The sequence below is a fragment of the Dromiciops gliroides genome, chromosome 3 (assembly GCF_019393635.1).
Source record: "Dromiciops gliroides isolate mDroGli1 chromosome 3, mDroGli1.pri, whole genome shotgun sequence".
NCBI lineage: Eukaryota > Metazoa > Chordata > Mammalia > Microbiotheria > Microbiotheriidae > Dromiciops > Dromiciops gliroides.
The window spans coordinates 658,661,413-658,688,109 of NC_057863.1; the positions used below are offsets into that span (position 1 = coordinate 658,661,413).

At 43.1% G+C, this 26,697-nt stretch overlaps 1 protein-coding gene and 1 pseudogene across 1 annotated transcript in view; both read right to left on the reverse strand.

Moving 5' to 3' along the window:
- LOC122746591 (zinc finger protein 850-like) overlaps nucleotides 1-24,836 on the reverse strand; it is a 125,956-nt gene extending 101,120 nt beyond the window's left edge. Inside the window, 3 exon segments of the mRNA XM_043992341.1 lie at nucleotides 19,645-19,714; nucleotides 19,989-20,064; nucleotides 24,718-24,836. Coding sequence (XP_043848276.1) covers nucleotides 19,645-19,677 — 33 coding nt within the window. The 5' untranslated portion in view covers nucleotides 19,678-19,714; nucleotides 19,989-20,064; nucleotides 24,718-24,836.
- Nucleotides 1-25,195, reverse strand: part of LOC122746599 — a 28,652-nt pseudogene extending 3,457 nt beyond the window's left edge.
- Nucleotides 25,196-26,697: the final 1,502 nt, after the last annotated feature.

The window sequence follows — 26,697 nt, forward strand, 5'->3', positions numbered from 1 at the left end:
CAATTTTTTCTCTCCCTCCTTTTCCTTCTCCCTTCCTAAAATGGCAAGCAATCTAATATAGCTTATACATGTGGAATGATGTACATACATTTCCACATTGTTCATGTTGTGAAAGAAAAGACAGGTCAAAAGGGAAAAACCAATGTAGTGAAAATTTCAAAGTTGCAGTGTTAGACAAAGAAAGGGAAAAGAAAGTACGTTTACTGAGAGTGGGATACTTTCTTACCATAAAGCTGGTCTTAGTTCTAGGACCCAAAGACCCCAAGCCTCAAGATTCAGGGATATTTAGACACAATGACTCCTCCCACTATTTATCATAACCTAAGAGGTACAAATACAATAAGTATGCAATAGGGAAAAAGAAACTATCAGAAACTAGAATAGTCACTTGCAATTCTATATATTGTTTTTTGTTTTTTCAGGGCAATGGGGGTTAAGTGACTTGCCCAGGGTCACACAACTAGTAAGTGTCAAGTGTCTGAGGTGGGATTTGAACTCAGGTACTCCTGAATCCAGGGCCGTGCTTTATCCACTGCACAACTTAGCTGCCCCTATATATTGGTTTAAAATAACATTGTTACATTGGGTGGAGTAATCTCTCCAACCCTGCAGGAAAATAGGAGGGGAAGGGGATAAAAAGTGGGGGGACAAAAGAAGGAAGAGCAGAGTGGGGGAGGGATGATAGGAGAGTGATAGGATGAAAGAAGATGGATAATAGAATCAATATCATGGGGAAGGGAACAGGATGGAAGGGAAATAGTTAATAATAGTAATCATGAAAAAAGAGAAAAGGGAGAAAAAATTGTACAAAAAAATATTTATAGCAACTCTTGGTGGAGGCTAAGAACTGAGAATCAAGGGAATGTCCATCAATTAAGGGATGATGGAAGAAGCTGTGTTATATGATTGTAGTGGAATGGACTTGTGCTACATGAAATGACAAACAGGATGATCCCAGAAAAACCTGGAAAGAGTAATGAACATCGATGTATACGGAAGTGAGCAGAGCTGGGAGGACATTGTGCATAGTGACAGCAGTATTGTTCAATGAGCAATAGTGACTGACTTAAGTACTCTCAGCAATGCAATGATCCAAGACAATCCCAAGGAACTAATGAGGAAGCTTACTATGCACCCCCATAGAAAGAACTGATAAAAAGAACATTTGTGGATTGTACATATATAACCTGATTGCGATCTTGTGGAGGGGGTAAGAAAGGGAGGGAAGGAGGGAGAAAAATTTGGAATTCTAAATCTTATGAAAATGAATGTTGAAAACTACCCTTAGATGTAATTGGAAAATAAAATAAATTTTTGTTGCTGAAAAAAAATACACTGTTACTAAGTAAGAGGATCAAAATATATGAAACCAGATATTGGACTGCATCTTTGCTATCTTGTTTGTGTCCTCTCTGGCCTATATTTCTCTGACTTTTTTCTCAGTTATCAAGACTTTCCCAGTGGATAGAACACTGGCTCGGATTCAGGAGGACCTGAGTTCAAATCTGGCCTCAGACACTTAACACTTATTAGCTGTCTGACCCTGGGCAAGTCACTTAACCCCAATTCCTCGCAAAAAAAAAAAAAAAAAAGACTTTCCACCATATTGGTTAAGCTTGGCTTTCCAACTTCTCTCCAGCTCTCATTGTTCCCTTACACCTCAGAAGGTACCATTTTAAGTATTTGATCTTTAAGGTGATGGGTGGCTAGACTAACCATAATTGGAAGTCAGGTAGTTAAACCTTTGTTTAAGCTTGTCGAGTAGGCAAGTTAGCATTTCCCTTAGCTCCTTTCAATATCTATCTTAGTAACTTCATTATCATTTCCTTAATAATATCTAAATCATTGAAATCACAGTTCATAGACCATAAACTGATTATTGCTACTGTTAAAGCATTTATATTTAAGGGGTGGGGAAAATCTCACTCACACCATGAGAAACAAAAACCAGAAAAAATGTGAAAATGGCACGCCTCAATGTTCTTTTAGATGCCATTGTTTTTTCTCTGGATGTGGATAGTGTTTTCCATCAAGAGTCCTTTGGAATTATCTTGGATCATTGTATTAGTGAGAAGTGCTAAGTTTTTAATAGATGATCATTGCACACTGTTGCTGTTATGGTGTACAAGGTTCTGGTTTTGCTCATTTCACTCAGCATCAGTTCATGTAAGTCTTTCTCGGTTATTCTGAAATCTGTCTGCTCATCATTTCTTATCATAGCACACTATGATTTCATTACATTCCTATACCACAACTTGTTCAGCCATTCTCCACATGATGGGCATAGGTTCAGTTTCCAAATATTTGGAACCATGAAAAATACCAGATAGAAATATATATCTCATTTTTGACCAATCTTTTTTTTTTTTCTTGTCAGGCAATTGGGGTTAAGTAACTTGCCCAGGGTCACACAGCTACTAAGTGTCAAATGTCTGAGACTGGATTTGAACTCAGGTACTCCTGACTCCAGGGCCGGTGCTCTATCCACTTCACCACCTATCTGCCCCCTTGACCAATCTTAATAGTAGTTTATTGTTTTCCAGTTACATGTAAAGACTTTTCAAATTTGTTTTTATAAGATTTTGAATTCTAAAGTTTTCTTCCTCCCTCTTTCCCTTTGTCCCTCCCCAATATAGAAAGCAATGTGATATAAGGGAAAAAACACAAAAAAGGAAAACAAAAACAAAAAGCAGAAATAGTATGGTTTAGTCTGCATCTAGATTACAGTTTTTGTTTTGTTTTGTTTTGTTTTGATTTGATTTGGAGAGCATTTTCCATCATAAGTACTTTGGAACTATCCTGGACCATTGTATTACTGAGAAAAGTAAAGTCTATCACAGTAGATCAACACACAATGTTGTTGATACTGTGTACAATGTTCTCCTGGTTCTTCTCATCTCACTCAGTGTCAGTTCATGTGAGTCCTTCCAGATTTCTCTGAAATCCACTTGCTCATCATTTCTTCACATTGGTTTTTTTAAAAAACTGTGTTCTAACATTTCTTCCTCCCTCCCTCCCCACCTTCCCTATGGAATCAAGCAATTCAATATAAGTCATTCATGTGCAGTCATACCAAGCATCTTCACATTAGTCAAATTGTGAAACAGACAGAACAACTCCAGAAAGAGGAACCAATGAACAAAACCACACTTCGATCTGTTTGCAAACATCATCAGCTCTTCCTCTGTTGATGGTTTGCATTTTTCATATGACGTTCTGATGGCATCCTACTCATCATTTCTTTCAGTTACTATTGCTTCCTATATTACCCTCCATCCTGTTCCCTCCCCTTGATATTTACTCCATTTCTATCTTCTTTCACACTAACCTTCCTCAAAAATGTTTTGCTTTTTACTGCCCCCTGCCCTAATCTGCCCTCACTTTCTTCACTTCTCCTTCCCTTTTCCACTTGCCCTCCCATTTTCCCTCAGGGCAAAATATATTACTATACCCCCTTGAGTGTTTATGTGATTCCCTCTTTTGAGGTTTTCCCTTTTGCTCTGATTCTTCTTTTCCAGCATGGCTAATGGAGAGATATATTTAGGGAGATTCTACATATATAACATATATTAGATTACCTACTGCCTTGGGGAGGGTGGAGGGAGGGCAAGAGACACATTTGAAAGTAGACATAAAAACAAATGTTGAAAACTATCTCTACATGCAACTAGAAAACAATAAAACACTTTTATATATATAAAGAACTGCCTATTACATCCTGCAATGATTAGCTGCGACAGACTTCAATCTTCTAAGCAATACAACGATCCAAGATATTTCCAAAGGACTCATGATGGAAAAGCTCTCCACATCAGGAAAAAAGAACTGTAAAATTTGTATGTAAATTAAACTATACTGTTTCTATTTTGTTTTTTGAGGTTTTTCCTTTTTTTTCTGATTCTTCTTTCACAACATGACTAATGCAGAAACATGTTTAATGTTATTGTGAATGTATAACCTATATCAGATTGCTTTCTGTCTTGGGGAGGAGGGAGGGAAGGAAGGGAGGAAAAAATTTGGAACTCAAAATCTTATAAAAGCAAATGCTGAAAACTATCTTTACATGTCACTGGAAAATTATAAAATACTTTTCATAAAACAACGTGATATATGTTATACATTAGTTCCATGTAAAAAAAATCACAACAAAAGGGAAGAAAAAGCAAAACAAACAAAAATAACCTCAAAAAGTTAAAACAGGATGGCTCAATGTACATTCAGAGGCCACAGTTCTTTTCCCCTGATGTGGAGAGCATTTACCATGATTAGAATTTTGGAGTTGCCTAGAAGCATAGTATTACTGAGAAGAGCTAAGTCTATCACAGTTGATCACCCCACAATGGTGCTGTTACTATGTACAACATTCTCCTGGTTCTGCTCACTTCAATCAGCTTCAGTCCACTTAAGTCTTTCCAGGTTTTTCTGAAATCTGCCTGTTTATCATTTCTTCTAGCACAATAGTATTCCATTTTATTCATATACCATGACTGGTACAGCCATTCCCCAACCTATAGCCATTGCTTCCCTTTCTAATTATTTGGAACTGCAAGAAAAGCAGTTACAAATCTTTGTACATGGAGGTCTCTTTTTTATGATCTCTTTGGGACATAGTAATGGTATTGCTGGATCAAAGACTATGCACAGATTTATTGCTCTTTGGGGATAGTTACAAATTGCTCTGGACAAGGTTTGAATCAATTCACAACTCCAGCAACAATTCATTAGTGTTCCAATTTCCCCACATTTCCAACAGTTATCATTTTCCTTTTCTGTCATAATACCCAATCTGAGAGGTGTCAGGTGGTTTTTAAAATGTTCATTTTTCTAATCAAAACTGATTTAAAGCACTTCTTCATATGAGTAGCAGTAATTTTGATTCCTACCCTTGAAAACTGGCTTTTCATATTCATTAGCCATCTATCAATAGGGAAATGGCTTGTGTTCTTATAAATTTGCTTAAGTTCTCTCTATATTTGAGACATAAGGCCTTTATCAGAAACACTTGCTATAAAAAATTGTTCCCTATCTTTCTGCTTTCCTTCTAATCTTGGTTACAGTGATTTTGTTTCTGCAAGCATTTTTTTCATTTAATGTAAGCAAAATGATCCACTTTGCATTTCATGATGTTTGCTATCTCTACTTTGGGCCTAAAATCTTCCTCTGTCTATAAAATCTGACAAACTACTCTCTGCTTTCCTAATTTGCTGCTGGTAGCATCCTTTATATCTAAATCATGTACTCATTTTGACTGTATCTTGGTATAAGGTGTGAGAAGTTTATCTATGTCTAGTTTCAGGCCAGTTGTGAGACCCCTGGCTTCAATGCAGAAGGTAATGTGCCAGCTGGGGTCTCTGTTACCCAACAGGAACAACTGGGCTGGGCTACTCCAGTGCAGTGAGGAGGCTGCAGGGAACTATGAGGCTTAATGACTGGGTCCCTGGTCCCCAGAAAAAGAAGCTTGGGATAGAGCATGCTGTACTCCAGGAGCAGAATTCAACCTTAAAAGGCAAAAAAGAGGATAAAATATGAATACTAAATAGAAAAGAACCATCACCAGTGAAAATTACCATGGTGACAGGGCAGATCAAAATATAAACTCAGGAGCACAACAATGATAAAACACCTACAGGTGAAGTCTTGAAAGGTAAGAATAGGCTTCAATACCAACAGACCCTCTTAGAAGAGCTCAAAAAGGATTCTATAAACCAAATAAGAGAGATAGAAGAAAAACTGGGAAAAGAGAGTTATACAAGAGACAGTCAATAACATGGAAAATGAAAATAATGCCTCAGAAAATACAATTGGACAAATGGAAAAGAAGAGGCAAAAGCTGACTGGGGAAAATAATTCCCTAAGAATCAGAATTAGGCATAGGAAAGCTAATGACTCAATGAGACAAGAAGAAGAAGTAAAGCAAAATGAAAAGAATATAAAAGCAGAAAACATAAAATACCTTTTCAGAAAAACAACAAACCTGAAAAATATATCCAGGAGGGACAACTTAAGAATAATTAGACTACCTTGAGAACATGACCAAAAAAGAGCCTAGACAGCATATTCTGACATTATTAAGGAGAACTTCCCCAATGTCTTAGAAACAGAGGAAAGTTTAGTCATTGAAAGAATTCACTGATCACCTAGTGAAAGACATCCCAAAAGGAAAATGTCAAGGAATATTGTAGTCAAATTCCAGAATTGGAGAAAATACGGGAAGGAGTCATAAAGAAACCATTTCAATATCAAGGCTCAATCAGAATTACACAGGATCTGGCAGCTTCTATATTAAATGATTAAAGGGCTTGGAATATGATATTTTGGAAGGCAATGGAAACTGGGATTACAACCAAAAATGTACTACCCTGAAAAATTAAACATAATCTTTCAGGGGAAAAGATGGACATGCAGTGAAATAGGGGACTTCAAAACTTTTTGAAAGAGAAGCCCAGAACTGAACAGAAAATTCAATCTAAAAATACAAGACTCAAGAGATACAGGAAAAGATTAAAAGGGAGTAAAAATGTTACTCACTAAGGATAAAATGTTTGCATCTCTACAAGGGAAGAAGGTATGTGTAACTCTTGAGAACTGTGTATTAAGGCAGAAAGGAGGAGTCTTGAGTTGATTCTGATGTAATGTTATTTTAAAAGAAAAACAACTTAAGGAATAACCAAGAGGATTAGAATAGGAGAAGAGGAAAGGGAAGGCAGAATGGGGTAAATCCCATCACATAAAGAACCACAAAAGACCTATTTCTAATAGAGGGCAGAAAGGGGGGGGGTAAGTATTGTTTTGATCTTACTCTCATCTGATTTGACTCAAAGAGGGAATAACATACACACTCATTAGGGTATAGAATTTTATCTTACCCTCTAGGGAAGTAAAAGGGGAATGGAGAAAAGGGTGGGGTGCTGATAGAAAGGAAGGTAAAACTAGGAGGGGAAAGGACAAAAGGGAGGTGGGGCTGATAGAAGGGAGAATAGACTGAGGTGGCCAGAAACAAAACTCTAATGACAAAGGACAGGGGAAAAGGAAAGAGAAAAATACAAATAAGCGAAAAAATAGGACTAACGTCATTTAGTAATCATAACTAGGTATGTGAAAGGGATATAGTTGATTCTCTAAGTATACTATCTTATCATCTGAAAAGAGTGATAGTTTTGTTTCTTCATTACCTAATCTCATTCCTTCATTTTTTTTCTTCTTTTCTTGTTAAAGCTTACACTTCTTTTTTTTTTTTTTTTTTTTTGCAGGGCAATGGGGGTTAAGTGACTTGCCCAGGGTCACACAGCTAATAAGTGTCAAGTGCCTGAGGCCGGATATGAACTCAGGTACTCCTGAATTCAGAGCCGGTGCTTTATCCACTGCGCCACCTAGCTGCCCCCTAAAGCTTTGATATTGGATAAGAAGGGTGGTAATCAGCATACTTGTTTCACTCCTGACCTTACTGGCATCATGTCTAGCTGATCCCTTTTCCACATAATGCTTGTTCAAGGTTTTAGATAAATTACTTTTTTGCATATATTGATATAATCATATGCTTTTTCTTGTTTTTCTTAAATATATGATCAATTATGCTATTCGTTTTCCTAAAATTGCCATGCATTGCTTATATAAATCCTACCTGGTTGTAGTATGTGATCCTTGCGACATATTGCTGAAATCTCATTGCAAATAAATTATTTCATAATTTTGCATTAATATTCATTGGTGAGGCAGCTAGGTGGCACAGTGGATAAAGCCCTGGCCCTGGAGTCAGGAGGACCTGAATTCAAATCTGGCCTCAGACACTTGACATTTACTAGCTGTGTGACCCTGGGCAAGTCACTTAACCCCAATTGCCTCACACACACACAAAAGAAACAATAACAAAAAAACCAAAAGCAAATACTCATTTGTGAAACTGGTCTACAATTTTCTTTCTGTTTTGGATCTTCTTCATTTAGGAATCAGCAACATGGTTCACTTATAAAAGGAATTTATGAGGACAACATCACCTATTTTTTCCTTTGATTTTTTAATGTAAAAGCTCTTACGTTCACGGCAATAGTGATTGTAGCTACGTTGTATTTGAATTTTCATTCTGACTGACTGCAGTATTTTCTACTTGACTTGACAATTTTGGAATTTGACTAAAATATTCCATGTAGTTTTCACTTTAAAATCTCTTTCAGCAGGTGATCAGGTGATTCATTCAATGAAGATTTTACCCTCTGCTTCTAGGTTATCATGGTAGTTTTCCTTGATAATGTCTTTAAAAATGCTGTGCAGGCTCCTTTTCTGATCATGGCTTTCAGGTTATCCATGAATTCTTATCTCTATATTATGTTTCAAATTATATCTTGAATCCAACATCTTTCTATTAGGAAGTTAACAGCAGGATTTTTTTAATGATCCTCTCTTACCGCATCCCCTTTAATAGTTCAAGAACTCTTTGAAGGTTCATGATGATGAACTACAAGGGATTTTAGGTAAAAATTATTTAATGCAAAACAATCTGGTATGATCAGTGAAAAAGAATAGCTACATAATATAGTATAGTAATTGATTACACGAACGTAGTATATGACAAAGCCAAAGATCCAAGCTTTCCTAAGAAATACTCATTATCTGAGAAAAACTGCTGGGAAAATTGTGCTATAAGCAATCACAAGCAAGATGGATTCAGAAAGTCCTTATTATGAACTGATGAGTAGAAGAAGAACATTGTTCACAGTGACAATGATGTTTGATGAAGAACTGTGAATGAGTTAACTATTCTCAGCAATACAAAGACCCAAGACAATCCCAAAGCACTAATGATGAAACATACTCTCCACCCACAAAGACAGAACTGATATTGAACACAGACTAAAGCATGATATTTCTCACTTACTTTCATGCTTTTCTTTTGTTTTCTTATATAAAATGACTAATACCATAATGTTTTCTGTAATTGCCCACGTATAACATGTATCTGATAACCTTCTGCCTCTGGGAAAGTGTAGTTTTGAAAGGGAGACAGGGAGGGAAGGAAAGAATTTGAAACTCAAAACTTTAAAATAAAAATATTTATTAGAAAATATTTAATGGCACCTTATACAGTAAAGAATTGCCAAGGTTTGTTTGCCATTTATTTTTCTCTTAGAACAACAAGTAAATACATGTTTGAGGCACTAATAGATTTCATTGTGCAGGGATTCCCAACCATCACGATTAGGCATAAAATGATGTTATTGAAAAAAAAAATACTTCTGGTTGGTTTCACTGTTTCAAATCTCTCACCAATCCACTTAATCCCCCACCCACCTGTCAAATTCATCTACTACAAGACACTTCTGATCATGTCACTGCCCACTCAATAAAACACTTCCTATTGCCTCCATTAACAGGATCTAATATAAAATCCTCTGCTTGGCTATTAAAGCCCTTTATCATCAGCCCCTATCCAATTTTCCCAGGCTTTTTTTCACCTTATTTTCCCTCCACATGTGTGATAATCAAGTTTTTTGTTTCTTGACCAGCAACATCTCCTGACTCCATGTTCTCTCTGGCTGTACCTCATCCTTACTCTGGCTTCCCTGAAGTTCCACCTAAAATTCTTCCTTTTGCAATAAGTCTGCTCTTGTCTTCCTTACTTACTCATATAACCTTTCCTGTCGTGATGAGGTCCACTTTATCTGGGATACACTGGATTGCTAGATTCCTGTTTACATATTGTGTTCCCATTAGACTGAACACCCTGAGAGCAAGGCTTAACTTTTGCGATTCTTTGTGTTCCTAGTGTTTAGCAGTGTCTGGAACATAGTAGGTGCTTATTAAATGTTTATGGACTGGAACAAAGACAAGGAAAGAATTTAGAATGCAAACCCTCAGCCCATTTGAGATGCTTTCAGGAGAGTTAGATGGCCCAAACTTCAAAATGATGACTTCTTATACCCTCAAAATTGTATAACTACAAGATGTGAGAAAATAATGGGGCTATAGGGGACCCAGAGAGCCTTGCTTGACCTTTCTTAAGGCCAGCCCAGAGTCAGAAGAATTTCAGAGAAATGTACTTGGACTTTGGACTGTGAATACAGACAATAGAAGTTAAATCCACACATACCTGAAAAGCCTTGACCCCCAGAGGCTCTGTCCTCTGGACTCTGATGTCAGCACATACTGCTCCAAACCACCCACAAGTCCAATGGAACAATAGATTTGAATGATGCTAGCCAATTAGCTTGAAGCAGTGTGTAAGGGCCACCTCTCCTCCTTACCTCAAGGAGCTTATGCTCCTGGACTCTCTCTCTTGGCCTTGGGACTCTGAAGGAGCAGCCACTTGGCCCACTACCCCTCTCCCTCTGAACTTTTGGGGGCATGTGCTCTATCTTTACTAATATTGAATATGCTTTAATAAATGCTTGGTGCCCAAAACTGGTGCTATGGCCTCTAATTTCTAAATAGCAATATATTAGAAACCCCAGCTAAGTTTCCCTACAACTTGGGACAGAAATAGGTCTCCCCCATATAATTCTAAATGCCACAAAGGAAACTGAAAGGTCAAAGAGTTTGACTTGCTCCCCTGTATAAGGAAATTGGGGCTGTGAGATTCAGTTACTTGCACAGGATCCCAATGCTGAAATGTGTCTCAAAGTCAATTCCAAGTAAGACTTTCCTGCCCACAAGTCTAGCACTCCCTTCACCACAACACTTAGGAGACCTCTTATAATAAAGAACCCTCTTACATGATTTGTGTCACTCACCTAGACAGGAGTTCCTTGGACCTTTGTGCTCTACCAACCCTGGTGATTGCCCTTCCTGGAAAGGATAACTCAAATCTTCTCTAGAAACTGGAAGTCCTAGCAATATAGGAAAAGGAAGGGATGAGAATTGAGAGAAATGTACAATTTAGTCCTCTTAAGGAAAGAAGACATGCAAACAAAGAGGACAGGATGGTTCCCAGGATTTCTCAAGGACAGTTCCCAAGGTATTGATTGCTGGGATCTTTGCCGGCAGGCTGAGATCACACAGGCCATTTGGTATCAGAAAACTTCCCCTTTATTCACCTCTTTCCTGGAAGGATGGGAACACTGCCTAGCTTCAATTTTCTAGAAATTGGAGGCTGTGGTAGTGCAGTGGTAACAGCCCAGGGCCTAGAGTCACTAAGACCATTTCAAACCAGTGTCAGACACATGGGAGCTGTGTCCCCCTGGACAAGTGGTGTAACCTGTTTGCCTGTTACCTCACCTATGAAATGGGGATGATAATACTACCAAACTCATAGGGATGTTGTGAAGATCAAATGAAAATAAATTTAATACACTTTTTCCAGTGCTAGATATAAAGCAGGTATGTATGAATGCTTATTCCATTCCCTTCCTTTCCCAACATCTGGACTGGAATTTGAGGGAACAAAGAAGGAAGCATCAGATAAACTTGCTAGGCCTGGCAGGATGAGGAGCAGAGAGCTACCATGTCAGCAGCTCAGAGTCACCAGGGGCAAAGATCCTTACCCACAGAGAGCAGGGTCTGGACATTCTCCAGCATGACCTCCTTGTACAGCTCTCTCTGAGAATGGTCCAAGAGGTGCCACTCCTCCTGGGTGAAATCCACAGCCACATCCTTGAATGTCACCATCTCCTGAGCCATCAAAAGTCACATGATTTAGGGCTGAAAAAGACTTCAGAATTCACCTAATCCAGCCCTCATCAACTTAAAGAAAGAAACTGAAGCACAGAAGGCATTTGCCCAATATGCATATATTTATGAGAGGCAGCAACAACACTTGAACCTGTATCCAACAAAAGCCCAATGGAATATTGAGAAAAGCATTTTATATTGAAGTGAGAACCATGTTAGAATGATAAAACTTCAATAAAGGTCTTACAATGAAATGCTTCTGTCCATAGGCTCAGGGAGAAGGTATGTGCTCTGTGAGTGAAGTATCAGAGACTATGGAGAAGAAAGCAATAAGAAATTCCTCCTCACCGGAAAGGATATGTTACATGTCATAAGAGATATGTCAAGGAAATTTTATAAAGAATTTTTGAGAAGTTGGCAAATACTGTATACTCTGGGGGGAAAAAACATTACTAGTCATCACTGAGAAGAGAATAAAGGAAAAAACCTTAATTTCCTAAAAGGCTGAAATAAGGTCCTACTTAGATAAAAGCATGAGGAGCATTCTTAAGAAATATTGCTTATGGGGAGAGCTAGGTGTCACAGTGGATAAAGCACCGGCCCTAGATTCAGGAGGACCTGAGTTCAAATCCAGCCTCAGACACTTGACATCAGCTGTGTCACCCTGGTCAAGTCACTTAACCCTCAATGCCCCTAAAAAAAAGAAAGAAAAAGACAAAAAGAAAAATTTCTTACAATCTTCCCTGAAGTAAAAGTTATGAGAATCTCTTTCTGGAAAAGTGAAGAAAAGTTATCTATTGTAATACTGAGGTCTTTGGCAACATCGGGTATGAACTGTTATAGCCAAAATAAATTTTATGTTTGCTTTATGATTGCTTTCACTAGTTAATGGAATATATTCATTAATTTTAACATGTAGTTAAGGAGAACTTATTCATTTATTTCCAAAAAATTACCTTTTTCAAATAATTTTTTATTGACTATGGTTGGAGATGAGGCTAATTCATAAGACATTGATGGTTTATTTATGAAAAAGAAATTATCACAACTTACCCCTAAAACTTTAGAACATTTGGCACCAAGAGTCAAGACAAACAGTTATTTTGTATCAGAAAACTTGAATAAAAGAACAATAAAAGAAAGTGAAAATAGCTTCCTTCAGTCTGTGTTCAATCAACATGATTCAATCAGCTTCTTTGGCAGTAGACAGTAAGCTTTTTCATTAGTCCCCTTGGGATTGTTGTGGATCATTGTAAGGAGCAATTCTTTTTCACATAGATGAAAATATCTTCACTTTTTTTGCCATTTTAATTTTTTCCTCAAAATATGTGATTTGTCAAATGTATGCAAATTTGATTTTTATTTCCTGCAACTGCTTTAGCTGCAAAAGAAGGATACTAAGAGGTCCTTCCTGCCAGGGTTCTTCTGAGGATCAAATGAGATGTTCTTTGTAAAGAACTTCACACCATGCCTGGCACATAGTAAACTCTATGGCAATGTTGATCCTCCTCCTTTTCCTCCCTCCCACAGCCTCCTAAGTGGTGGCCCTACCTTTTGGCTCTCAGCACTCTGGGCCATCCTCTTCACTATTGCCAAACTTCTCTTTCTTAGCATGGATCTGACCATGTAAGTGCTACTCAGATAATCCTAATGGCCTCTGGGATCATATAGCAACCCCTCCCTTTAGCTTCAAGGCCACATACAACCTGGTCCCAACCTCTCTTTCAGCTTTATAACACACTCATTACTCACCCTCTTGCCTCTGCAACCCAAACACATTGGCCTTCTCTCTTTCTGGGTTCTGCTCTTCCTCCTTGCCTTTCTGCCTCTTTTACTCCATGTGGCAGTCCCTCTGTCCCCTGAAAACATAATTTTCTACATAAAGCCTTGCCTGATATCTCCAACTACTGGGAGCCTCTCCTTCAAATTATTGTCTATTGAGTCCCATTGTATTTATCTGAATTTATCCAATCCTATTGATGCTGTAACTGTGTTTGTCAGTACTTCTTGTCTGTTCTATGAGGATTTAAGCTCACTGCAGTGGCCATTATTCCATTAATTGCAGCTATCTCTCTCACAAGTAGTACAGTGCCTGTTGTCCTTTGTTCTCAAAGAGGAACAAACTGACATCACTATTACAATCATGCTACAATGTCTGACTGGCTGATCAGACCAGTGCACCCCCAGAATGCTCTACCACAGGTCCAGACCTTCAATTTGCTATTCAGTATAATAGTTCTTGTGCCCTACAATTTTCTTCAGAGCTTTCAAAATACTGGGAATGCATGAGTCAACCACATAATCAATGTGGACATCCCTGAAAAGTAGACTGCCAAAGGAAGTGAACATATCTACAGGATTTAAATCTTCTCTACTTGCTGGAACTGATGGTTCCAGGTTTGCATGGGCTCGTGCTGGCTGATGAAGCACCTGGGTTTTCTTAGTGTTAATTGTGAGGCCAAAATAAACAACAGAGAATTGACCCCTATTTTGTTCCATATCAACTTCAGAGGGTGCACTGAATGCATAGTCATCTGCAAACAAACAAAAATGCCCAAAAGGCTCCCTCTACTGTTCTCTTGTCTTGTAGTCTTTTCAAGTTGAATAATTTACCCAGTTCAATAGGTGACATTGATGCTGTGTTTCACATCATTGAAGGCATCTGATTGGGAAAGGGCAGAAGTCCATGATCCAGAACCCAGGCAAGCATGACATCATGGAATAGATGTTCAATGATGATAAAGTTCTACAGGCAACCAGATTTGGACATAATTTTCCATAACTCCTCACAACTGACAGTATCAAAGGCCTTAGTGATGAACATTGTGTACAGACCTCTGCTCTGCCCCTGGCATTTCCCCTGCCATTGTTGGTGAGCAAACACCATACTGACCATTCCTCAGCTGTTTCTGCAGCCACACTGGCTCTCAGGTAGATGACCATCTTCCATGGGAAGGCTCAGCCGGTTTAGGACGACTGTGGAAAGAATCTTGCCAGCAATGATGGAGAGAGTCTCCTCTGATAGTCACAGGACAATCCATTTCCTTTACCTTCATACACATGGACAATGGAGGCATCCCTGAGCTCCTGGGGGATAACTTCCTCTTGCCATATAATCCAGAAAATGTTAGCCAAGGTTTGTAGGAGCAAGGGTCTCCCAACACTGTAAATCTCTGCTGGAATAAAATCAGCACCAACTGCTCTGCCACAGGAGAGGAGCTAATGGCATTCAAACTTCCTCATTTGGAAATATGGTTATAGACTGATTGATTTCAACCTGAGTTAAATGACCAGTGGCTTCATGATTGATTGATAACAGTCTGTTAAGATCATTATGGACGTGTTCAGCTCATCCTTCCAGGATCATGTCCTTATTTACCAGAGGGGCTCCTTCCTCACTGAGTGGTTGAGCTGTACCACAGTTCTTTGGTCCACAACCTTGGCATTTTTCTGAAGGCAAGAACTTTGCACATGCCTTTCATTCATTCCTTTTGGTAGGCATACAAGCTTGGTGACTAGATTAGTTTTGATTGCAAAACCTATGCCAGATTCCCCTGGGCTCCCCTTCACTGTGGCCACTCCGAAAAAAAAAAATTGTGTCTCCAGCTTCAGGAAGCTGGCCTTCATTGGCCAGCCGTGTCGTACTTAGGGCTCTGTTGGGATGTGATCTGCCTGAGTTCTCTTTCATCTTTCATCTCTGTTCACCTTTCAGGCATACTTGATTGTTTGCAGTGTCTAAGAGTGCACACATTTCATATACTGATGGGGAGTGGAATCACCTGTGCAGAAATTTTTTTGTTTTTGTTTTGACAGGAAGGTGGGAACCCCGCCTGCTGTGGCAATCCCGCCAAGGTGGAGTAAGCAGATGATTTTTAGGGCATCTTTTCTATCCCATTCCTCATCCCAAGAGGGGACCAATGCATAAGAATCTGGCCAGCAATGCTAAGATAGCCAGAGTGCTGCCATGTGCCACTGCTGCTTTCAGGGAGAAGAGGGCCTGGTGCCAAGGCCACCTGGGTGCAGGGTAGTAGCTATACCTCCCAGTGAATCTGCTACTACATCACTTGCCTGTCATCACAGGACATTGAGAGAGGTAAAAATAGTAAAGTGCTATGGGTGATGTCTCCTAATTCATTCAGAACTTGCATTTGAGTCAGAGCTGCACCAAGTCATCAGCCTCACTCCTGCTTCCAGAGTTGTCACAGTCCGGGGCAGAACAGTCAAGGTACCTGGTGATGGCTTGAGCTGCAGGGCATGGCCTGGGTTTGTCAAGGGAATACCTTGGTCTTCAATGTCTAAGCAAGCTCTCAGTGCTCCAAAGTGCCTGCTTCAGCTGCCTTCATGGCCATTGGGATAAAGTGTTCTTATCCACCCATTCCACAGGGGGATGTCTTCATACTCTTGGAGTAGACACCTGCCCCCCCCCACCTCAGTTAAGCCCAACCTGGTTAGTCCTTCTGCTGAAATAGTTGACTGGGCTGCGGCTGCTGTGCATGATTCAGCTTCTTGGAGCCAGGGGAGGCCTGGCTGGACCAGGGAGACACCAAAGGGGAAAGCAGCCCTGAAAAGGCCTTGGCAGCCCTCACCCCAGGGGCACTATTCTTCCCTGAACATGCCATGATTCCTGCTTCACTCAGCCCTCTAGAGCCCCCCCAGAGCCCTGGCCATGCTCACTGGGAAGGACTTTCAACAGGCCCAACCCTTGTGCCCTCCTGCTGCTCTCTGGCCATCTTTATACCACCCACAGCTGGTCTCTTTCTTCCTTTAACTCTGGGAAGTCCAAGGACATCTTTTGTATTCTCATCCCCCAACTTGTAACACTGAGGCTTTGATGTATCAAGTGGCTCATGGTGCTTAAAGTGAACTTTTGAGAAAACATCATTAACTCCATTTGATGCTGGACTGGCTTGTCTTAAATCAAGGTATTGAATGAATGTCCCCTTCAGGACCTCTCTTCCCCAGTCACTTTAGGAGAACACACAGAACTCACTTCCTGTCCTGTTATTCTGTCCAAGGAAGTACAAAGGGCTTAACAAATGGTGATTAACTCCCTGACTACTCAAGCTGCTCCTATCTTCTTTAGACTGGTTTTGAGTACCAATGCTAAACATCTTTGTATCTAAACTTTCAAGTCTAAGTCTCAATTCACAGTTTTTACTTTTGCTCAAAATGTAACTTTTCTCCACTATTAGGTCTTTATCCCAGAGATCATAAAAAAGGGCAAAGGACCCACATGTACAAAAATATTTATAGCTGGGACAGCTAGGTCGTGCAGTGCATAAAGCACTGGACCTGAATTCAGGAGGACCTGACTTCAAATCCTACCTTAGACACTTGACCCTTACTAGCTGTGTGACCCTGGGAAACTCACTTAACCCTCATTGCCCTGCAACATATACCTATATACACACACACACATAAACAGACACACACACACACACACACACACACACATGCTCTATTTGTGGTTGGAAAGATATAGAAATTGAAGCAACGCTCATCAATTGGGGAATGGTTAAACAAACTGCGATATATGAATATAAAGGAATGTTATTGTGCTGTAAGAAATGATAAGCAGATAGATTTCAGAAAAACCTAGAAAGGCTTACATGAACTGACTCTGATATGAACAGAACCAGGAGAACATTGTATACACAGGATCAAGAACACTGTGTGATGATAATTTGTGATAGATTTAATTTTTCAAAGCAACACAATGGCCCCAGATAACTGCAAAGGACTCATGATGGGAAATGCTCTCCACATCCAGAATAAAGAACTGTGGAGTCGAGGTGCAGATGGAACCATACTCTTTGTACAGTTTTTGTCCTTTTTCGTTTCTGAAGTTTTTTCCCTTTTGCTTTGATTCTTCTTTTGCTACATAAGCAGATATATATATATATATATTTTTTTTTTTTTTGCTGGGCAATGGGGGTTAAGTGACTTGCCCAGGGTCACACAGCTAGTAAGTGTCAAGTGTCTGAGATTGGATTTGAACTCAGGTACTCCTGAATCCAGGACCAGTGCTTTATCCACTACACCACCTAACTGTCCTAGCAGATATATTTTAATATGATAGTACATATATAACCTATATCAGACTGCTTGCTGTCATGGGGGGGGTTATAAAAACAAATGTTGCTCGGCAGCTAGGTGGCACAGTGGATTAAACACTGCCCCTGGATTTGGGAGGACCTGAGTTTGAATCTACCATCAGACACATGGCACTGTGTGACCCTGGGCAAGTCACTGAACCCTCATTGCCATGCCCCCCCTTCCCCCTAGAAATGTTGAAAACTATTGCTACATGTCACTAGAAAATAATAAAATACTTTTATGATAAAAAAATGTATCTTTTCTTTCTCTGAGCCCCAACCCAGTCTTATCTAAGACCTCTTTGTAAGCCTGTCTATGGTAACAAGACCTAACCCATGCTACCCAAAGGTTAGGTCACATAACTCAGGAGAGGAGACTGTCTCTCCATCATCTGTGGAACTCTGAGACACACATGTCCATCACCCACTCAGGGAGGGCGACACTCTCCAGAGAGAATAGACAAACCAGAGTTTACTGTCTGGCTGAAACTTGTGCTCCCTTATTCTGGCCATCCCCAGGAAGGACCCTGACAAATGTCCCAACAGCATCATGGGAGATCATGTTTATATGGCTCCCAGCACACAGCAGACACCAGATAACCCTGTCCAGTCTTCTTGCACCTCAGTCCTCTTCTCTCTGACCTGGGGACACGGGCCTCCTGGACTATCCTTAACCAAACCCCCATCACCTAACTCTGTGCCTTTCCAGTGGTTATTCCTCCCCAGGCACCCCTTACCAGTTGTTTCCCTGCCAGTGGTCTTGCCCCTCCTAACTGCTTTGCACACAGCTTTTGTGTGTAAACATAGAAAGGACCAGCTCTTCTCTTACCCAGGGAGACAGGTTTTCAGCAGTGATTCTGTCTCCTGGTCATATGTTCCTCTCTCCTAATAAATCACTTTTCATTTGACAAGATTTGTGCTGAGCCTCCAATTCATGGGTGAGCTTGCCTGCTGATCCAGGTCACAAGTCTCCCAACATTATGGTGCTGAAACCCAGTAAAAGTCATTGGGCAGGTAAAAAGGTGGGCTGCTCATGTGGCTCTTGGATTCCCCAGGTGGGGTGTACACTCTGCTTTCTCCTGTAGGGATGCTCAGTCTCAGTGGGTGGCCCCACTGTCTGAGGTATGAATAGCCAGCCAGGCTACTTCTAGATTCTCTTTGATTTACAGTCACACGACATCCAGACTTAAGAATGGCTCAGGTTTTTGTCAGCACCCACTTGGGGGCAGGTGTGGGCATCTGTCCCTGAGGTCTAGCCCAGCTGACCACAATAAGGGACAAGGAGAAAGCATTCCCTGTGGCCTTCCCTGCTCAGGTGTATCTTTAAGAAATGGGGGGGGGGGGGGAAATGGGACTTAGGTGCAAAGAAGTGAATGATTTTCCATTTTAACACAAGATTTGTGACAAGCCTCCAATTCCTTGGCTGAGCTAGCCCCTAGACCCAGATCACAAGGCCCCCAACACTGGCTTCCTTCACTTCTCAGCAAAATCCTCACCTTCTGAAAATGAGCTTTTCCTGGTCCCTGACACTGCTAGGGCCTTCCCTCTGAGGGGGCCTCCCATTCATACTGTAGAGACCTTGTGTGGACCCAGCTGCTGCCCTGTTATCTCCCATGGAGACTGTGAGTCCCTTGAGGGCAGGGCCTGTTATGGTTTAAACCTTCCTTTGCATGCCCAGTAGGTTGGCACAGTGCTTGGCACAGAGGAGCCACTGTCTAAATACTCATTGATGTGACCTAAGAAATGACAAATGAGAGGGATTCAGAGAGAGCAGGGGAGACTGGGGTGGCCTGAGGCAGAAGGAAATGAGCAGAACCAGGAGGACAATGTCTGCTCTGCTGACAGCCCTGCAAAGGACAATGTACATGTAACAGGATAAAGCTTCCTGGGCTCTTCTGGATTCCACCTTAGCTGATGCTGGTCAGGTCTGGGGATGGGCTGCACTCACCTGGGATGAGGGTCTCTGGGTCCCTGGGGCCATTCTCTCTGGTTCCAGTTCTGGTTGTCTGCAAACTGGCCTGGGGAGGGAGAAGGGTCTCAGAGTGGGAGAGACATTGTCTTTGCGTTTTCCTCCTGGGGTGGACACTGGCCTACCTGGAATTACAGAGCTTGAAGTCTCAGAGCACTTGAAAATGTCCGGCCCTTAGGGGAGAGACTCTAACCAGAACAGGATCCTCTTCTGAGAAGGACAAACAACGAACAGACAATAACAACAGAGTGGGAAGATGAGGCCCAATGGAAAGGACAACCATCAGAAGCAGGATGTGGAGAGGGGCCCTTGTTCTGACCTACCTGGCACCTGCTTGTGCAGAGCTGGCTCTCAGAAGACAGAGAGATCTCAGGTCCAGGGAAGGCACAGAGATCTCACCTGTGAGGGAAGAAGAGACCTCAGCTTGAAATGAAGGAAGAGAGAGCTCAGATCTAAGGGCTTCTGCCTCCAGCCATGCTGCTCTGGGTAAGGCCTCCTATTCCCAAAGGTCAAGCCCTGCCCAGCACCCCATTTCCTGGAATGACCTCTCTCCTCCCCTTCCCACCTCCCAGGCTTCCAAACTTCACCCCAGGAAGAGAATTCCCCCAAGGTCACCCCCTGCCTGGCTGCTCAGTTCTGAGGCCTCTCCTCCCCCATTGCTCTACCACCTCTGCCCCCTCCCTTACCTGCTCTGGGACTCCAACCCTCCTCAGCAGAAACTCCTGCCCTGTCAGCTCTCCCCCCACCACACCCATCTTCTTCCTGGTTCTCCCAGCCATTCCCCTCCCCTGAAGCCCCCCTTGCTTCTCTGCAGTCTGGGCTCCAGACTTGCCCCCCCCCCTTAACTCTCCTCCAAACTGAAAACATTCACCCCCTCGGCCCATCCCCATTCCTGACCTTCCATACCCCAGTCCTCACACTGAGGGAGCGTTTCCTTCTGTCTTGTTTTTCTTCCCTAAGAGATGTTCTCTCAGAGGAAGACAGCTGGATCCTAAGGGGGAGCTGAGGCCAGGACACCTGGGTCCCAGGGCATAGGTCACAGCACATGTGATAACCTTTCTCTATCTACTTACACACACCTTCACATCTCCCTCTAAGTCCAGGGGTGTGGCTGTTACCTGGCTCAGCCACTGGAATCCCTCCCTTGGGAGGTCTCACTAGTTCCCTCTTCACCCCTCAAAACCCAGGTTCTAGGGGAAGTGGAGAGGGGCAGAAAGCAGGACAGGCTGGTCCTGGGGCACAAGAATGCCAGGAAACCAGGATGGAGGCCACAGAGGGACAGAAAGTGGGATTCCTGGGCTGGGGAGCTCAAAACCCCAGCCCAGAATCCTTAATGTCCTTCTGGCATTTTTTAAAAACAAAAGTAAAGACTAATGCAGAAATAGATTAATGTGATTGTACATACATAACCTATATCATATGGCTTTCTGTCTTGGGGAGGTGGGCAGGGAGGGAGAAAAATTTGGAACTAAAAATTTTACAAAAATGACTGCTGAAAACTCTCTTTATATGTAACAGGAAAACAATTTTTAAAAAAAACTAGGAAAAAAAAGAAAAGGAAAGCCAAATGGAGGAGCATGCACAGATCCACCATCTTCCTGGCTAGGTGGTGAAGCCTACTGCTCATTAGCATTTCTAAAGGTTTTGAAAGTCAGCCTCCCAGGAGATCCCCAAGGAGGACCAGAAGGCTAAAGGGGAGGGGCTGCTTGTTTGTTATGGATGAAAACCAGACTAGGACAAGTAGGATCCATGCTGGGGAAGCTGACTGAACCCCTGGGCAGCATCTCTACCCACTTTCCCTCCTGCCTCTTATTGGGTTTGTCAGATCCTTGTCCAGCTCTTCCAAGACGCTTTCTGGTCTCAGGACCAATTCCTCTTCCCTTTCAAGGCTTCACCTGCAGCCCTTTTATCACTGTTGTCCCCCTCTGAGTCTGTTTTGTCACACTTTTACTCCTGATCTGATCAAGTCCCTTTTCATTTTTGCTCTGGTCAGTTTTATAAATCTGTCTCATCTAGGCTCAAGGATTCATGGCATTGTGCCTATGTGTCGCCTCCCACCCTCTGGACCTCACACTCAGGACCATGCCTTCTCCACTTCTCTCCCTTCCCCATCCCTTGCGCCTTGATTTCTTCCATCCCCACTCAGCATGAAGCAGTTTCAGAAGAATCTTTGTCCCCTTTCCTTATATAGAGAGAAGTGGGGAATGTCATGGGGCCCAGCGTACCCCAGAAATTCTCTGGGGCACATCAAAGAATCTTCTCCTTGAGAAACTAAACCAGAGGAGAGATACACCTAGAGAGATAAAGGGAACCAGAGTGGACTGAGCTAGCTTCAGGACATCCACCCTTCATTCTGGTCTCCCTCACCCCTAGGGAGATAAGTTTGGGTGTGGCCGCTGCCTTTGTGTCCTGGAGAGAGAAATGGCTTGAAAGATCCTTAGCCACCCCTCACCCAACTCCTCCAGCCACCACCAGTGGGGGATGGTCCTCCCTCACTAAAGGAACTTTCCACAGGCAGATGGTCACCCCCATCAGTCCTCTATAAAAGTACCTGCCAGTTTCCTGCTCAAGGAGATTGGTATCTCACAGCCACATGCTTTGTGCCATGCCTTTCTCCCCATGAGAAGTCCAAGGATTTTTCATGCTTTCCCTTCCCTTCCCTTCCCTTCCTCAGCCCTGAAATAAACCACCATCTAATTCTAACTGCTTTTGTGCACAAGAGGGTGTAATTCTTCAAAGAGGAATTCCTAAGGACCCCAAACCCCTACCCCATTTTCCGATGACACACATATATTCGACAGCTGACAGGGGTTAGTTAGATGTGATATAAGTATTCTGGAGGATAAGGGACACCGATGGCTCATCATTGGCCATATCACTAAATATCAGGCTCTTCTGTTAGACACCCCAGAGCTCACTTTACAAATGTGCAGGACACTGAATCCTGCTACCCTTTTCCCACATCCTGAAGGTCGCATCCCTCATGACTGCCTAGACTTCATTGACCACATTTTCCAGCCAACCAGACCTGTGGGACACTCCCCTACCCAACCCAGACCTAATCTGGTTTAGTGACGGCTCCTCCTTTGTTGAGGATGGGGAGAGGAGGGCTGGGTTCTCTGTTGTCTCCCTGACACTACACAATGGTCTCTACCTTTGCTTTATTAATAAATTCTTCTCCTATCCACAAGTCTGACAGGTCATATGTTCCATGTTTTTGTAATTGTCTTGTGATATCTCTCTATATATCTAGACATGTATCCATTTTGATCTTAGCTTAGCAAATGGTGTAAGACATGGGGCTATACCCAATTTCTGCCAGACTGCTCTCTACATATCACAACAATTTTTACCAAAAATGGATTCTTACCCCAAAAGCTTAAATCTTTACATTTGTCAAACACAAGGTTACTATAATCATGTGCTCCTGTGTGCTGTATATCTACTGTTGTGCTGATCCACTTTTCTGCTCTTAGCCAGTACCAGATAGTTTTGTTCAACACTGCCTTAGAATATAGCTGAAGATCTGGTACTAACCCTTCTTCCTTTACATTTTTCATTAGTTCCTTTGATATTCTTGTTCTTTTGTTCTTCCTAATGAATTGTTTTTTCTAAATTCAATAAAATATATTTTGGCAATTTAATTGAGATGGTATTGGGATAGATTAGGTAAAATTGTCATTTTTATGATATTGACTCTGACTATCCATAAAGAATGGATACTCCTGAATTGGACAATGGATTTCCTGAATTATTGAAATCTGACTTTATTTTTATCAAACAGTTTTATAACTATGTACTCATATAGTTCCTGAGTTTATCTTTTGTAGTGTGACAAAATAATGGGATTTGGCAGACGCCCAGGGGCCCCACCTGAAGATTGGTTTGGAATTGATTGAATTGGGTGAGACTGAGAGACTGACTAAAAGCCTACTTAAAGGTGATTAAATCGAGACCACACCTGGCTGGCCCTGAGTGGGGTGTTGTTCTCAGAGGCTGTGAACTACAACAACAACAGGAGACCACCCTCAACCAATCATCTTGAAGGACCTCCCCTTTCAGGGAGGGACAGGAAGTAGGAAGGTGAGGCTGGTTTGCAGGATGGGCCTCTTTTTCTCTGGGACTTTGGTTTGGTGGTGGACAGAGAAAAGGTGAGGTTTTCTCTCTGTCAATCCCACACAGATCTAAGCTGGGGTTTTCCATTCTATATGAGATCTGTTCTCACCCTCTCTTCACTAACATCTAATACACTTTAATAAACACTTAAAAGCATAAACTCTTGCTGAATTTATCAGTAAATCTTAGCTAGTTTCTCCCCCACATTGGGGTCAGCTCGGGTGACCACACACTAGATTTTAGACATCACAGTTAGAATTTGAGACATCACAGTAGATATAATCCCAGATATTTTATATTCGGTCTACAGTTTTTCTCTTCTTTTTTTTTTTGTGGGGCAATGGGGGTTAAGTGACTTGCCCAGGGTCACACACCTATTAAGTGTCAAGTGTCTGAGGCCAGATTTGAACTCAGGTACTCCTGCCTGAATCCAGGGCCGGTGCTCTATCCACTGTGCCACCTAGCTGCCCATGCTGGCATTTCCAATAAAACGCTGGATGAGGTGGGTGGCAGTGGGCATCCTTGCTTCATTCCTGATCTTACTAGGAAGTTTTCCAGCTGGGCCTCATCACAAACAATGCCGGCTGACGGTTTGAGGGGGAGGCTCTTTTTTTCCTTTTTTTATCATTTTAAGGAAATGGCCATTCACACCTGAGCTTTGGGGGGGTTTCCACAGCAATGAGCGCTGTATTCTGCCGAAAGCCTTCTCTGCCTGTGGACACGTCATTAACACAACCATGAGGCTCCCGGGTTTCCACCCCTGGTACAGGACCCTCGGGGTCACCGCGTGGACTCTGGACACGCGAGGGGGAGGTGGCACATGGGAAAATCGACGGGGATTCCCCGTCTCGGGCTCCATTGGGGGAAGCCCCCCGGAGGGGGGGGGTCCGGCCTCCTCACCTGCGGGGCCCCGCCCTACACCTACATGCCACACACCTGCCCGGGGTCCCAGCTTCGGCCCCCACGCACGCCTCCCTGTGACGTCACCCCCAGCCTGAGCCGCCGCAGACCCCGCTGGGGCCGGGCCGGGGGCTCCCGGGCCTTGGGGGTCGTGCCCTCGGACCCTCCGGGAAATGGACAACTCCGGAAAGAGGAGGACCCCCCCCCCCAGCCCGGTGTCTCTGCTGGAAACCCTCCCTGCGTCCCCTTCGGCTGGACAATCTGAGGACCCCGGGGGAAGGGGCGTTACTGACCCTGAACCGGAGTCTCAGGGGAGCAGGAAGGAGAGGACGCAGCTCGGGGGGCTGAGCACCAAGCTGGGGAAGAAGACTGAGAGCCAGGAGCCTTTCAACAGCCCCGCCCCCATGGCCTCCTGGGCATGCGCGGCAGCGGGGACTCCATTTCCCAGAAAGCCACGCACCACACTTCACTTCCTCCTCTCCCCCTGACAACCTCGGGACCTCGTGACCTCTGATCTTCCAGGACTCTTGCTGACTCGCCTGTAGACTGGGGCCAGGTGGAGGAATCAGGGCCAGGTTTGGTTCGCTGGGGCTGCAGAGACACCCCTCCACCCCCCGAAAAAACAACCACAACCACGCACAATCCACAATGAAACACCCCAGTGGCAATCCTGAAACTCAGAGGAGGTGGAAAGTACAAAACAAAAATCATTGACGTCAGTCCCGCAGCTGTTCTTACGCCAAGACCACGGCCTGGATCCGCCCTGACGTCATCGGGCTCTTGTGAAATAGACAGAAAAGCACATCAGCGGCGTCCACGATGCCGCGGCCACACTGACCCTGAAAACGTGCCCCTGTCCGGGCATCCCGGGCCCCCGCGTCCCAGTCCGGATATGAGTCCGCGCTGGGACTGTGGAGCTCACGGGGGACGGCGGCAGAAGGGAAGGGGTCATTTCATAGCAGAGAAGGGAGGGGGGGACTGGGATGGAAAAGTGACCGCTGTGGGGAGTGGGGAGCATGAGGCCCTAACGATGCCCGGTTCCTGACCTGCATTCTTCACTAAGCAGGACTGTGTGAACATACTTAACCACTCACGGGGGAAACACCTGGGGCTCCTCATGGGGAACCCCCAGCTTAGCTCTGCTCCCACAAAGCCCAGGCCCTGCTCAGGCCTGAGGCCCAGGAGCCTCACAGGCCACGTGGCCCCCTGCTGGGAAGCTGGGCAATGAAGTGGAGGGGCTTGAAACTAGACTCACTCTCTGTCCTTGGGGTTCTGAGAAGAGTCCAGTCAGGGTCTTTCTCTCATTAGGGTCTCATGCATGAGTGGGATGGGAAATACACCCACTGACCCGATAATTGAGACTGGAGGAGAAAGGAGGTCAAAGCATTGATTTTATTTCTTTTGAAAGAAAGGTGCACTGCACTCACTGGGGCAACCAGGAAGTGAGACACACAGAGATAAAGAACCAAGAAGTTTCTATACCCTTTACAGACATCTATTTTAAGCAGGATGCGGTAGTTAGGTTTAAACTATATGTTCAGCGATAAATCTTTCTCCTAGGTCAGAATGCTAGGTCAGGGTCCAGCCATAGGTTATTCTGCAACTTATCTTAAATTTCCTGTTTCAGCGAACATTCTGTCATTTCTGCGCAATACCTTTTTTTTTTTTTTAGTGAGGCAGTTGAGGTTAAGTGACTTGCCCAGGGTCACACAGCTAGTAAGTGTTAAGTGTCTGAGGCCGCATTTGAACTCAGGTCCTCCTGAATCCATCTAGCTGCCATCTAGCTGCCCTTGCGTAATATCTTTGTGAAGACCCTAGTATGAGGGAACTTTCAAGATGATGTGCCTATATTTAGCAGGGAGATAGTAGCTTCCTGTTCTTTTTGAGAGCGAGAGCGAGAGCGCGAGAGCGCGAGAGAGCGAGAGAGCGAGAGCCAGAGCCAGAGCGAGAGCGAGAGCGAGAGCGAGAGCGAGAGCGAGAGAGAGAGAGAGAGAGAGAGAGAGAGAGAGAAAGAAA